Source organism: Patella vulgata, chromosome 7, assembly GCF_932274485.2.
Source record: "Patella vulgata chromosome 7, xgPatVulg1.2, whole genome shotgun sequence".
NCBI lineage: Eukaryota > Metazoa > Mollusca > Gastropoda > Patellidae > Patella > Patella vulgata.
Genome location: NC_065885.2, coordinates 8,956,586 through 8,972,867, shown reverse-complemented (window position 1 = coordinate 8,972,867; position 16,282 = coordinate 8,956,586). Strand labels below are relative to the sequence as shown.

The following is a 16,282-nucleotide window of genomic DNA, read 5'->3' as shown; positions in this document are numbered from 1 at the left end:
AGCTAATTTAACTGAATTTCGAAAAAAAAATCAAAACTCTATATTTACAGATGAATTAAGGATGTTAAATAAAATAAAATAAAATGGAGGAAAATTGTCCTACTTTTCTGGATCAACTGCTTACATAAAGCGAGAGAGAGAGGGAGAGAGAGAGATGGGGTTTAACGTCCACTTGACGTCATTTCGGGACTAACATATGGTTTTTAATTTTATTTCAATAATTCGCTAGCGCGTAGGTGTCTTTATCAGTGGGGGAAACCGTAGGACCCGGAGAAAACCCACGAGGTTGGACAGGCAACCCTACTCCTTGTCACGTACAACTGGGGATTCGAAACCACGCCAGTTGACTCAATGACAGACCTTATGATACAGCACGTGCTAACCATTCGGCCATCCAACCCCCCACTTACTTAAAGCAGCATTATGTAAGATTAGATACAGAAAATGAAATGGGGTTTAACGTCCTACTGTTCTGCTTAGATGAAAATCTGACAGTTCCTGCTCTAATAGTTAAAAGATAGATTGCCAGGCAACAAAACATACGCCCACAGCAGCTAAATCGTCTGAGCGGTCAACAAGAGTTGTCGTATATTTATTCTTTTGTAAGTAATTAGGGGCATTTAATAGACAATTTCATACAGATGACATTATAATTTTCTTCGTTTGAGGGTTCACATGGTTCTATAAACTAAAACAAGGGCCATAACTCTAGAAGTAATCTACAGAAATTGTTGAAATTCGACAGGCTTTTTCGTTTTACTAATTCAAATAATGCATATCAATTTCATACAGATCAGATGATAACTTTTGTCGTTCAAACGTTCACAAGGTTCAACAAAGTAAAACAAGGGCCATAACTCTAGAAGTAATTGACGGAAATTACTGACATTCAATAGGCTTCTTCATTTCACTAATTTCAATGATGCATATGAATTTCATACAGATTGGGTTATAACTTATGTCGTTCAAGTGTTCACAAGATTCAACAATGTGAAAGAAGGGCCATAACTCTAGATGTAATTAATGGAAATTTGCTGAAACTCAATAGGCTTGTTCGTTTTACTAATTTAAACGATACATATAAATTTCATACAGATTAGATAATAATTTTTGTCGTAAGAGCATTCTCAAGGTACAACAAAGTTAAACAAGGGCCATAACTCACGGCGTAATTAACGGCAATTGTCGTTAGAGCATTCACAAGGTACAACAAAGTGAAACAAGGGCCATAACTCACGGCGTAATTAACGGAAATTGCTAAAATTCAATAGGCATCTTCGTTGCACTAATTTAAATGATGCATATCAATTTCAAACAGATTGGATGATAATTGTTGTCATTAGAGCATTAACAAGATTCAACAAAGTGAAACACGGGCCATAACTCTAGATGTAATTAACAGAAACTGCTGAAATTCAATAGGCTTCTTTGTTTTACTAATTTAAATGATGCATATAAATTTCATACATATCGGTTGATAACTTTTGTCGTTAGACCATTCACAAGGTGCACCAAAGTGAAACAAGGGCCATAACTCCAGAAGAAATTAACGGAAGTTATTGAAATTAAATAGGCTTCTTCATCTCACTAATGCAAACAACATATATCAATTTCAAAACAATCTGATGATAAATGTAGTCTGTAGAGTGTTCACAAGAAATTGTGGATGCCAGACGGACGGACGGAGGCGACGGCAATATACGACCACATTTCCATGTGGGCGTATAAAAATTTATAATGAAAAAGGAATATGTTGAAAATTTCAGTCATATTTTTTCACTCTGAGCCGAATTATTGCTGATACAAGAACAGTGTAGCCTGGATTGTCATCGCTACCGGTGGTACGATAATAAACAAAGTCTTGATTATCCATTTGTATGTTAAATTATTAACCGCAAATCGTATTTAAATCTGTATAAAATCTAGAGCATCCTATGGCATTAAGAGTTATTTCTAGGTCTTGCTAAATTAATTAATGTCTAATTAATGATATATTTAAGGCCAAAAGAAAGACCTGCAACAGGCAGATTTAGCTCTTGAATAATGCATCTTTACTGAAAGTGGGTTTTACTATTCATATAACTCCCAACTGGCTATTTAAAGAGTTTTTATACAATCTGAATAACCATATGCTTTTTTCTGTGCCAGGCCCTCTGTAACACACAAATGACAAGGCTGGGAAATGCACTCAAGATTTTTCTAGGCCAACATTTACTAGGACTAAAGCCAGGACTGTCTGGTTAATGAGCCATAGTACTCACTGAGTCACCATGCCCCCACAACTATGCATAATTGACTTCATTTCAAGATTCCATCAAAACATTCAATATTCAAAATAATATTTTTAAAGATAAAAAAAAAATAAAAAAAATAAAATTCCAAATGTTCTCACAATAATTTGAACAAGCGTATGAGATTATGTCTGAAGTTTACTTATGTAAAGATAATATTTTCTGTTACATCGGAACTTTATATTTTAAAATAACAGAAAACAAAGCCAACTGGGTAACAAACACATGTCTAATCTTATCATTGATAGGTTTCCGGCCCTAGATGGTTAATAATAAATCTCTTCAAAAACACCAGAAATACCAGTTGACATAAAATAACAAACATTCTAATTTTACAGTTTTATCAAGTTAAAGAGAGAGATGGAAATGGGTTTTAACATCCACTTGACACAAACCAGGTCATTTTGGGACTAATATATGGTTTAAATTTATTTCAATAATTCGCTTGCGCGTAGGGGTCTTTAGCAGTTAGAGGAAATTGGAGGACCCGGAGAAAACCCATGAGTTTGGAAAGGTGACCCTACTCCTTGTCACAACTGGGGAATCGAAACTACACTAGTTGACTCAATGACAGACCTTATGATACAAGGCGCATGCGCTAACCATACCAATAAAGTTAAAGGGACAATAACACTCTTTACTGGCTTGACTGCTACAGAAAATAAATAATAGTCTTATTCTAAGTACTAGATGTTTAAGTGTCCCTACCTGTTGTGTAAATTATCTATTACATCCTATTTTACTTGTCCAGAGGGTTTGAAAATATTTTTAAACCCAAGTCACATTTGAAAAGGTTTACGTTAGGCTTTTCAAATCATTTAGTTGAATTTTTCCAATTTTTTAAATTAGGTGTGTTAAGATGAAAATTGTATCATCAATTAATTGGAATATTGTAAAATAGTACAATTTGTTGACCAGAATAAAGATTGGGACATATTATTCAGTTACAACAAGAGTGGTATTGAGCCTTTAAAGAGAAACTGTCTTACACAATACATCTAGCTTCAGATGTTTAACAATTTTTGCAATATCTTATTTGAATCTGACACAATGCTGTCTTAACACCACCTTGGTGAACTCTAAGAAAACTCTAAAACCATGGGTGAATTCCAGCAGTACTCTAAAATCATAGGTGAATTCCAGGAGAACTCTAAAAAGAGGGCTGATGTCCAGTGCTGTAATGTTTGTAAAAGACTTACCTAACCCAGGTACGAAAGGCGTTAGTTGTTCGTTTAAACAGGTATCCCTCAGTTACAACAATCTTATCTTCATCATCAGTTGATGTCTGATTTGTTGTTGATTTTACTTCCTGTAAATAGATGATATAAATAAATAAAATGTACCTGGACTGCTATGTTACCACATGATCTTCTTCAGTTTCAAAATGTCATTGATTCTTTGTATGTGTGAAATGTGTCCAAGACAGGGTTGGGGGTGATGGACATGTTTGAAACATGCCAAAGGTTCTTCTCAGTTCACACCAGGATTTCAACTCCAGGATCATCTAGACTAGAGTCAACAGTTCAGTCATCGCTTGACTAAAGCAACCCTAGGATCATCTAGACTAGAGTCAACAGTTCAGTCATCGCTTGACTAAAGCAACCCTAGGATCATCTAGACTAGAGTCAACAGTTCTATCATCGACTAAAGCAACCCTAGGATCATCTAGACTAGAGTCAACAGTTCAGTCATCGCTTGACTAAAGCAACCCCAGGATCATCTAGACTAGAGTCAACAGTTCAGTCATCGCTTGACTAAAGCAACCTTAGGATCATCTAGACTAGAGTCAACAGTTCTATCATCGACTAAAGCAACCCCAGGATCATCTAGACTAGAGTCAACAGTTCAGTCATCACTTGACTAAAGCAACCCCAGGATCATCTAGACTAGAGTCAACAGGTCTATCATCGCTTGACTAAAGCAACCCAAGGATCATCTAGACTAAAGCAAACCTAATATTTTAGTTTGAATTAACAAATAGAACAATGGCATGAAATCTTGTGTATTCAAAGGGGGAGCTAGGTGTTCTGAATATTATATTATATTTCTTCGTCATTTACAGAAAATAGGTTGCAAGGCAACCCCCCCTCCCCCACCCTGTCAAAGCTCCTCCGTTCAAGCAGCAGTCCATAAAAAATTTCATATTGTGAATCTTTAGATAATAAAAAGCTAAATCTCTATACTGTAAATATCATTGATCTATGACCAGATTCTACACCATAATCAAGGGCAATAACTTCACAAGTAAATATCAGAAATAGCTGTAACTGCTATTCAATGTGATGATCGAAACAAAGAATATAATCTGAATAATGTACATGGCTTTCATACAACCTGGTTGATAACTTTTTGATTAGAGCATACACAAACGCAATAACTCTAGAAATCATAATTAGAAACTGGGGAATCAAACAGGATTCTTCAACTCAGTAATGTAAATGTAACATAAATAGAGAGTTCACAAGCTGAGGATAGATGTAGTCTGTGGAGTGTTCACAAGATGAAGATAGATGTATTCTGTAGAGAGTTCACAAGCTGAAGATAGATGTAGTCTGTAGAGTGTTCACAAGCTGAAGATAGATGTAGTCTATAGAGAGTTCATAAGCTGAAGATAGATGTAGTCTGTAGCAAGTTCACAAGATGAAGATAGATGTATTCTGTAGAGAGTTCACAAGCTGAAAATAGATGTAGTCTGTAGTAAGTTCACAAGATGAAGATAGATGTAGTGTGTAGAAAGTTCACAAGCTGAAGATAGATGTAGTCTGTAGCAAGTTCACAAGATGAAGATAGATGTAGTCTGTAGAGAGTTCACAAGATGAAGGAAGATAAATGTAGTCTGTAGAGAGTTCACAAGAAATTGAGGAAGAGCACAATACTGGTGTAAGGGGATGTTTTAAGAAGATTCTACAAAGTGATCAAGGGTTATAACTCTGAAGTTTTATAAATTAAACAAAGTTTGACTGTAAGATAAACAAGTGGAGTGTATAATACCAGATAAACAAGTTTTATTGGAGGAGATTATAAACAGCAAGTCTTATTTCAACATCAACCCTCTTCACTCTCTCTCTAGTACATGTACATCTATATCATATACTGTAGTCAACCTAATAAACACACATGCATCAAATAGCCTAATGAAGACAGGTATATGTCATACAGTTTGCTATGAGGGAAATATTGCCCGCACAGCAACTGAATTTGAACAGTCGTGGGTTTGTAACACGCGAAAATGTACACATGACCTCAGTTTTATATGTCAACATGTACATAGTCCATACAATCGGAACCAGAAACATTTTCTTGCTAGGTCCTCCATCCTGTTTGAAAACTTGGTTATAAAATGACTGAATACTAACATCATGTACTGTTTAATAGTGGTATTATGTTCTTTTATATAACACACACCAATAGCTGTGTCAGCAGTATCACTGGCACCAATACAAATGTAGCTGAATCAGCAGTATCACTGGCACCAATTGCTGTATCAGCAGTATTACTGGCACCAATAGTTGTATCAGCAGTATTATTGGCACCAATAGCTGTATCAGCAGTATTATTGACATCAATAGCTGAATCAGCATTATCACTGGCACCAATAGCTGAATCAGCAGTATTATTGGCAGTGTTAGCACCAACGCATAGTAAATTATTAGATTGATAACGTTGAGACAATACTCTTCAAAACATTGCTGTTTTTCATCAGTTATCTATGACATTTCAGGTTCAAGAAGAGACAAATCGAAGAATCACCCTCTTCCAGACCACAGATTGAATCACCTACTTCCAGACCACAGATGGAATCACTCTCTTCCAGACCACAGATTGATCCACCCTCTTCCAGACCACAGATGGAATCACTCTCTTCCAGATCACAGATTGCATCACTATTTTCTATACCACAGATTGAATCATGCTTTTCCAGACCTTTTCACTCTCTTCCAGACCACAGATTGAATCACCCACTTCCAGACCACAGATGGAATCACTCTCTTCCAGACCACAGATTGCATCACTCTCTTCCAGACCACAGATTGAATCACCCTCTTCCAGACCACAGATTGAATCACCCTCTTCCAGACCACAGATGGAATCACTCTCTTCCAGATCACAGATTGCATCACTCTTTTCCAGACCACAGATTGAATCATGCTAGTCTTCCAGACCACAGATTAATCACCCTCTTCCAGTTCACAGATTAATCTGACCAAATTATTCCGTCCTACTTTTAGTAACAAATGCTGGTCTACACCGAAACATTGCATAGTAGATTTAGTAAAAGTACATTTTTTATTTTTTTTAAGAAGAATACGGTTTTCAATACTTGCACGCTCTGTATACATACCAGGTGACTTAAATTATGCTAATTATAAAGGTCAAACAATACTTGTATAAGAGAGGTGTGATTAACTAAGGTCAATATTATAATATGTAAATATTACAGGTCAAGTGTCATGGTATATCTAATAGAGTGTACTTATAATATCCATCATAGCTGTTATTCGATGCTAGACGATACAAGCTACAAGTACATGAAGGAATAATAAAAAAGGTTCACAATTAATTATTGGAACAAATAGTTGCGAAAGGTAAGGTTTTTACTCTATTTGCAAGATTCAAAGCAATTATTGCACAGTTTTAAAAGATTAATATTTTCTTGTGATATTTTCATCATTTTCACTATTGACTTCTTAGGTTTGGGATGAAAAATATTTGGGATCTAGAAATTGACACATGTCGCAACTTGTAATATGAATTTATATAAACTGATTTACATTCAATCGTTTATGTTTTTACTGTAATTTCTAATCCGTTATGTTCGGCGAAATACACCAGAAGTCTCAATCGAAAAGCAATCTCTTGCATCTGGTTTTCCAGTCTACACCGATAGTATTTATTGTGCATGCTCTCCAGATAAGAATATTTCATCACCGTTTGACATGACTTATGGAATATGTCTAGTCTCGTTCATGTACCAAAGGTACGGTGTTTATTTAACTTAAATATTGGATATCAGAAGTCCATCTTTCCCGGTAAGATCATAACATCAATGTTGATTTAAATTGACAAATGATAACCTGCATTATCATTTTCCATTTTTGTGGAAATTCCACACTGGATTTTTAGGACTTGGTTTGTTGATTATTTCAAGTAACTTTTATCTCTGTATTTGTAAGAACTTTACTCAAGAGACAGAGTTGGAATTAGGGCTGTGATATATCGATCTGTAAAATACTGTTTGATCAATATAAAACCGATATGGATCTTGTATTAGTAACATTTTAATAACGTTGAATGTAAAATAAATATCAATATAGAATTTGTTAAAAAGTTGGCAGCTGTAGGACAGTATCTAATCTTTCATGCTAAAATATATGGCACTGAACTAAAAAAAACAAAACAAAATTATCAAGGGTAGATAATTTCTTGGCATGGATGAAAAACAACAGGCAATGTAACCTGGATATCATTTAATCTTGTGTATTTAACACTAACTTCTCTCGTTCATTCAATATCAACTCTTTGTTTAAAAACTCGTAAAAATCATTTAAAATCACCCAAAAACATCTAATTTGTACTTATGTCCCATTTAAAGCTGACTGATTAATTTTGATAATGAGTGTCCAATTTAAAAGTGTTTAATTTCCTGACCCCTATTCAAAAATTAATCATTATACATCAATAATCAATTGGGTTGTTTATTTTTTTAACAGTGATTGAGAAGTTAAATGCTTGTAAATTAGTGCTAAATACACAAGATTAAATGATATCTTGGTTACAATGAGAGTTTCCTAAAACTTATAGGTGGTATTGGTTTGTTTCTATCATCTGAAGAGGATGATTTTTACTACAGAATAATTTTTATTTCACTATTCCCTTTGTTTTTCCTTCGAAAAAGAAGGGGTAGAGTCGCCTGTCCAACCTCATGGGTTTTCTCCGGGTCCACCGGTTTCCTCCCTACGCGCAAGTGAATTATTGAAATAAAATTAAACCATTTGTTAGTCCCAAAAGGACCTAGTTGCGTCGAGTGGACCTTAAACCACATTTCTCTCTCTCTCCCTTTGAAAAGACAGAAGGAGATTGAAACATTTTGGGATTTAATATCTTTTTTAGAGATTCAACATTCACAATATTTGCAAGCCTACAAAGTCTCATTGTAGAAACATACGGGATAATCAATCAATATTAGGGGTTTCAGGGGACAGGGGAAAATACCTTGACAAAAAGGTGAGATAAATACAGAATATATCATATTACAAATTATTTTGTAAACAAGATATTGGGTTACAAGAAACATTGTTGACATGAAGATCATGTTTAAGTGGAGTATAATACTTGTCCAACCAACTTAAAATATAACCATCTATTATTCTGAAAGGGTTCAAGGTTTGACATGAGAATTAACAGCTGTATCATAAAATATATTTTTACATTTAGAAGAACAGTAGGACGTTAAACCCCATTTCATGTTACATTTGAAGATACATGTACACTCTCTCTCTCTCCTCTCTCCAACCCTGGAAATAAGGCACCTGTAGGGGTGATGATCTTCCGTGATCGCGGAAAAAACGCGGAAATCGCGGAATTGTCCACTCAAAACGGAATTTGAAATCTCACACGGAAAAAGATGGAAAAGCCGATATTTGCTGATACTAAACACAAACTCAAAATAATTTTGCAGTTATCCAAGTATTTCATCTTTTCATTCATAAAAATCGGAAATATTGAATGATATCGCGTGGTTTTGTTACTGTCTATTTTAGTATTTCGCTACTTTCATTTCATCATTTAGGAATCATAATTTTAATCGAAACGAAAACCCGTCTTTCATGTATCCCATTATAAAATTACTCTGTAGTTTAACTTGAATTAAACATTGTAATGTATATATATGTCTTAAAAAAAACTTCTGTCACTTCATAAAAGTAAAAATCGTTTCATTTACTTCTTATTTTACTGCCGGGCTCGTGACTCCTGTTTATCAGCATTAACCACGTGACATCAGAAATATACCGTAGCCTTGTGAATCCAGCCCTTATTCTCGAAGAAACAGTAGTAACTACGAAGATGTCTGGATAAATCGCGACTACACCTAGCAGCTGAGAAAAATGGCTTCGTCTGCTAAAAAGATGAAACGAGCTCACAAGATGTAATTTTCTGTTATTTAATTCGGGAAACAGGTTTAAAGAATAACTAGTCATTGAACATTACAAGTCATTCACAATTCAACATTTGTTATCATTGGTTTAAAATGATCCGTTTTGTAATAAAAGGCATTTTAAGATATTTTATTCATTTATTCATAAAATAACATTTTATCTCGAGAAAACGGAATATGGTCAGCTCTGAAACGGAAAATAACGGAATTAAAAATACTTAAAACGGAATTTGCTATTTTCTGAAACGGAAAATCATCACCCCTACACCTGTCACAAACATTGTCAGGAAGAAATTCAGTTTTTGTCACACATCATCATTATCTCCTGGAACATTATCTCACGTTGGTGAGAACCAAACATCAAATTTCGAATACAAGACAATTAATCAGGAGCTTAGTTGAACTGAGTTCTTAAAATTAAACAAAATGTCTGAAATATTTAATATTATATTTGATTTCTTTGGGAATAAATTAATATTTGAAGAGTCCAAGGGAAGAGCAATCTAAGTCACATTTTTGTCTTTTCGCATAAAAGGCAAAAAAAACTTTTGGGATGAGAATGCTTGACAAGAACAGAACAACAAGTGGGTTTAATTACAACTTCAAATTGATGTTTAATACGAATCATAATTACCAGTATAACAACTGACTTCCACTTTTCAGTCAAATTAAGGTCAAATAAAGGGTACAATGGACATATTTGTCCAGGAGGCCATTTCAGAAGGGCCTTGGTTCGATGTGACTGATCGTTTTTACCTGAAATTAATTATTCCACAGAAAGCTTATAGAATTTGCTACCAGATGGCGCCATTAACTGGGGTTCGTTGAAAAAGTGACTTAGATTATTCTTCCCCGGGGCTCTTCATTTTATTTTTTGAATTGTAAATTGAAACTGGTTTGTTGAAATCTTTTAATTCGCCTTGTATCAGAACATCAGTATATCATCAATCAGAGCTCGCTAGCCTGGTGGTCGGGTGTTCGATCCCTGCATTGGATGAGAAAGTTCATTCAGATTTTCCGGCATGGTTCCCTCCTTGTCAGTGATGCAGGAAGGAGGGCCTGACAAGGACCTGTGTACACATTGGCATGCACGTAAAAGATACCTTGACAAGTGGAATTCGATATAAGAGTAGGTCGTAGTGCTGCTGTCCGGGCAAAATTTTCCTCATAGCACACTATATGGCGTATGCCTGTCTTCATTACCCCAGTTCGAAGCAGAACAGTAGGACGTTAAACCCCATTTCATTTCATTTCAGTTCATACATCAGAAATTAAAATCTACTTTTAAAACCTTTATCTCCAAAATAAAATGCTGACTTTTCAAGATTTACACGCGTTCAAATTTAATTGTGTGTTTGGTAATAAATCTGAACAATTCCCCTTTCTACGTTTCATGGATTTCTCAAGGCGAAAGCCTCTTAAAACATGTACATTTTTTTTTATTGTAGTTTAAATAAATTGGGCTACAAATCATTTGCTGCTTCAATGGATTTAATGTGTGGCCAATTGTTTATGACATCACTGGGTGGCCAATTTAATCATAGGGGTATTCAGTTTTCTAAATATGTAATTCAAGAGTTTTCCATACAATTACGTGAAATATGAGATAACTAGTTCTACATGATCACAGACACACAGATAAGTGACTGTTTTACAAGGACAATGTCCTTTAAAGTAAGAAATAAATATCCCCTCAAAAACTCCTCAGTTTATTTTAATTTTTGTGCTTTTTTAAAACTTTTATGTCTCACACACTAACACTATTTATGGCATTCTGATTAAAACACAGATCCTATTTCGTTTCGTTTTTTATAGTTCAAAATTTCGTTTTACTTGTCTTTACTACACTAGAATTTGGAAGAGTTGTTATCATTGACGGGATCTGAATGGTATGAGTAATTAGCCAATGAATCGGTCTGTTACGGCGAGCTTTAGGCGTGTTTTGCAAGCAGTAACAGGCCGTTCCATTGGTTAATCCCTCACTTCAACCAGAAAGCTGGTAATATAACAACTCTTCCAGATCCTAGTGTAGTAAAGACAAGTAAAACGAAATTTTGAACTATAAAAAACGAAACGAAATAGGATCTGTGTTTTAATCAGATGAGTTAAAACGTTAATATTAGTGTTATAAAGTTGTGCTAAAATAAACGTCACTGCATGTTGCATGTTTATAAATCTGTTTACACAATTTCATGTAAACAATTCATTTTATTTGTTTAAACTACAGCATCTGGCAGTTTGGGAAATACAGCTTTCATTTTATTAAAGACATATCATGGGAGATTAGATAAGAGCTGGCAGTTCTTACTATAATAGTTAAAAACTAGATCATGTAAAGGAAATTTGCTGAAAATTTCTGTCAAATTGATCTCCTCTGAACCGAGAATTTAGCGATTGAATTTTGGGTGTAGCCTCGATCGACGATCATCATTACTAAAGTTGGTACAATAAAAACATAGTCTCGATTATCCATTTCTTGATTTAATCATGAATGAGCGTAGGACAGCAGATCGTATCCTAACCCAGTAAATATCGCAGGCTACCGATGACATCGAGAGTTGATTATGGTCTGAATAAGTTAATTAATGTCTAATTAATAATTTAGATAACATTTCAGGCCTAAAGAAAGACCTGCGATAGGCAGATTTAGTTCTTGCATAATGTATGTTTAATCATCAAGCTTTAAAAGTCAAATACAGTCGCATATACAAAATCCCACAACAATGTAGGAAATTTATGATGATAGGATTCTTACTTATACACTAGTCAAGAATCCAAATAATCCTGTTCACAAGCTTAAACGGTAACAGGGAGATAACTACACAATGTTTTATCGAAAAAGACCTCTGACCTGTAGAGCGTTCAAAAGAAATTGTGAACAGACAACAGACGACCAGCCAGACAAACAACCAGTTTCATTCCATTCGGAAAACTGGAAACTACTACCCCAACCCTTTGGCTTTGATTACCACAGCCTCTGTCTATACAGGCATCTATTACCCTGACCCTTTGATTACCACGGCCCCTGTCTATACAAGTATCCAGTACCCCGACCGCTTGACTACTATAGCTTCCGTAACATTATATGTAGGTTTCAAGTTAAATGTTTAAGTTAAATCATCCCAAGTTTCTAGCATTAAAATAGATGTTCATTTTAAATTTAAAGTAAGTTTTTCTACAAGTAGAGGATTGTAATCAATGTAATGTGTTTATTCTAAATATAACTTCACAGGTCTGTTATTCACCAATGTTTAGTCTGTTTTGTATTAAGTATCTACTTATCCTAGCTATTAACTATTCTTAATTTTAGATGTAATCACATGGGTGGTAATAACCTGTCCAGTAACCATAAGCGAGAGAGAGGGAGAAATGGGGTTTAACATCCACCTGACACAAACTAGGTCATTTCGAGACAAACACATAGTTCAATTTTATTTCAATAATTTGCTTGTGCATAGGGGTCTTTAGCAGTGGGAGGAAACTGGAGAACCGGAGTAAACCCTACTCCTTGTCACGACACCACAAAATTTTGACTCAATGACATACCTTATGATACAACGCGTACACGCTAACCATTCGGCCATCCAACCCTCCATAGTCAGAAGCACCTTGCAGTAGTCACGCAACCTTTTTATCTGGAATACCTGACATCACATTGTTAACCAATTCTTTTTTTACTTTTATTTTTTAGGACTAGACAATCAAGAGTTAAAGAATGAGACAGGTATATACATCAACTTAAAATGGCTTTTTACTGGATAATTGTGACTTTAGTAGCTATACTTGTTAATAATGTTACTGGATGTCCACAGCAATGTCGATCATGTGCCAATAATGTAGCTGACTGTAGCGAGGCAAGCATCAATAGTCCACCTAAAAATTTTGCAGAGGGAATATCCATAATAAACTTAAGCAGCAATAGATTTTCTGTTCTCGGTCCAAGATCATTTCAGCGACTTGCGTCGGTAGAAATTTTGAAGGTACGTGGGAATCGAATCCGTGTGATTCGATCATCCGCTTTTCGTAACTTCCGAAATTTAATGACCCTGGATTTAGCTGATAATCAGATTGTGAAGATTTATGGGCGGGGATTTCTGGGGATGAGAAACTTAGAGACATTGACATTATCCAATAATCGTCTTAGGTCGTCATCGCGGATTTTCTCATATACGCCAAAACTTTATCAACTGAATCTTGCCTTTAATGCTATAAAGAAAGTAGGCGATGGCGACTTCTCCAATTGTAGAAATCTTCATCAATTAGATCTACGTGGTAATCAGATAACCAGTATCCATAGAAACGCGTTCCAAAACCTTGTTAATTTACGCACGTTGTTTTTGAACAGCAATCCTATAGCAATTCTTCCCGACCTCAATTTCGGAAGCCAGGTCTTAAATTTATTGGACTTTTCCGAATGTCAACTGACACGAATTCCCAAAACTCTTCCAGCATCGATTGGTGACTTACGATTCAACAAAAACAAACTAACCAGAATTAACCAATCAGATTTAGCCAATGTGACAGGACTAAAAATGATTACGCTAAACTATAATGAAATTGACATTGTTGAATATTTTGCGCTGGGTAATGCCCTTGGATTAAAAGAAGTTTGGTTACGTGGCAACAAGCTTGTGTACATTCCTCGCGGACTTCCAGATAGCGTCACACAACTACACATGGGCTCAAACATAGTCTATCAAATCGAAGGACGACTTTTCTCGAACAAATCTCAATTAGAGTTTGTGGATATAATGGACAATAATGTGGTGAATATCAGTAGCCAAGCTTTCAAAGATCTGAAAAAATTACGAATTTTAAATTTTCAAGGGAATCAACTGGAAGACATTAAGCCTGGAACGTTTACCAACCTGAATAACTTGACATCATTACTTCTCGCTAACAACCCCATTACAACCATTCATGATGGAGCATTTAGTAACCTTGCCAACCTTACCACCTTGACTATCAATTACAACCCCGTAGAGGATGTGTTTTTTGAGGAAAACTTTCTGGAAGCAATGCCAAAATTAGAAACGCTTGATTTAATGGCGAGTCCTGGAATGACCAAAAATCTCCTGCGACTTCTTGATGGTACCAATCTTGTAATGGAACATGTTAAGATGGTGTCACTGACATACAATAATTTGCATAAACTGGCGCCAATTTTCCGACAAGTATTTCCCAATATAGAAAAAGTGACATTAGATGGAAATGCTTGGATTTGTGACGACAAACTTTTGTGGTTAAAACAATGGATTGATTCAGCCAGTTCTGATGTCGTGTTTTACGAATATTCTCCTCCGAAATGTGAGACTCCGTATGGTTTGAATGGACAGGAAATACATGAAGTTCCAGACAGGGATTTCATAGCTCCAGACGAGAATATGTTGAATGATTTCCCGTACTGGTTGATAGAAGAAGAGTTTAAAGATTTCAACGAAGGTCAATATGATAGGACTAGCGATGACAAGGTGAAAGACAAACAATACGATAGAAAAGGTGACAAGGTCAAGGACAAACAATACCACAGAACAGATGACAAGGTCAAGGACACACAATACCACAAAACAGGTGACAAGGTCAAGGACACACAATACCACAAAACAGATGACATGGTCAAACAATACCACAAAACAGATGACAATGTCAAGGACAAACAATACCGCAGAACGGATGACAAGGTCAAACTATACCAAAGAACAGATGACAAGGTCAAGAACAAACAATACCAAAGAACAGATGACAAGGTCAAGGACGATGAAAAGGTAAACAAGCCGAAGGTTAGCCAAAAGGTCAAAGATCAAGAAAGAAACCAAGCTGTGAAGAAGGAGAGAAGAAACAAGAAGAAATCAGAAAGAAAACTTTCCAAAATTGACAAGAAACCATCAGTGAAGAAAGCAAGTGAAAGAACTCAATCAGATGATAAATTAAAGCCAATCAAAACTGCTGTTTCAACAGATTCTAACCAACCCTTGGCAACAGAGCAAAATAAAGTCTTAACCAACAACGATAGCATACCTCCAACACCAATGAGTCGTCAACAAAAGTCAAGAGGTAATGGCCGTAAACATAAAGGTAAAGGTCGCAAACATCGAGGAAAGGGTAGAAAGAGAAATCGTCAACATAAAAAGAGAAAAGAGAAAGAAAGATTGAGAAAACGTAATCCTGTGTGAGTAGATGTTCCATATTCAACATTATAACTTTCACATGTTGACGTATCAGAGTGGGAGGTGCTTGTTACACAATGCATGTTATTCTAACCAATGAGAAACTAGGTGCTAATGTGTCTAACCAATCAGTAATAACATATCATTTTAATTCATATAACTTTTCAAAAAGACAATAGAGATCATAATTGTTTACTTTATTTATATAACCTGGAACCAATATGTATACTGATGATTTGTAATAAATTAAGTTACATGTAGATCAGTGGTATGTACATGACACCCTACAGATCTGCACATGGAATCAATACTGATGATTTGTGATAAATTAAGTTACATTTTGATCAGTGATATGTACATGACAACCTACAGATCTTAACAGTATTTATATTATCTCTTGAATCAAGAAAATAAATGTAATTTAATAAACTCCATATTTAAAATAACCCAATTTGTTCAATATTTTGGGCGAATGAAGAGAAATGGGGTTTATCGTGCACTCGACACAAACTAGGTCATTTTGGGACTAACATATGGTTCAATTTTATTTCTATAATTAGTTTGCGCGTATGGGTCTTTAGCAGTGGGAGGAAACTGGAGGACCTGGAGATGAGGTTGGGAAGGCGACCCTAGTCCTTGTCACGTACAACCGGGAATCGAAACCACGC

At 35.4% G+C, this 16,282-nt stretch overlaps 2 protein-coding genes across 5 annotated transcripts in view; one reads left to right on the top strand and one right to left on the bottom strand.

Moving 5' to 3' along the window:
- The window catches only part of LOC126828855 (arf-GAP with coiled-coil, ANK repeat and PH domain-containing protein 2), a 59,597-nt gene that overhangs the window by 21,404 nt on the left and 21,911 nt on the right, over positions 1-16,282 (bottom strand). For all 4 annotated transcript variants that reach the window (XR_008788686.1, XM_050558921.2, XM_056102116.1 and 1 more), the window contains one exon: positions 3,491-3,600. Coding sequence is in view for 3 of the 4 variants with exons in the window: in XM_050558921.2 (XP_050414878.1) it covers positions 3,491-3,600 (110 nt within the window). In the remaining variant the exon portion in view is untranslated. The remainder of the gene's footprint in view (positions 1-3,490; positions 3,601-16,282) is intronic.
- On the top strand, positions 6,765-16,060 carry LOC126828856 (leucine-rich repeat-containing protein 15). The gene is made up of 2 exons (XM_050558927.2): positions 6,765-6,877; positions 13,139-16,060. Exon 2 carries the CDS (start codon positions 13,191-13,193, stop codon positions 15,618-15,620), a length of 2,430 nt encoding a protein of 809 aa, XP_050414884.1. The 5' UTR covers positions 6,765-6,877; positions 13,139-13,190; the 3' UTR covers positions 15,621-16,060.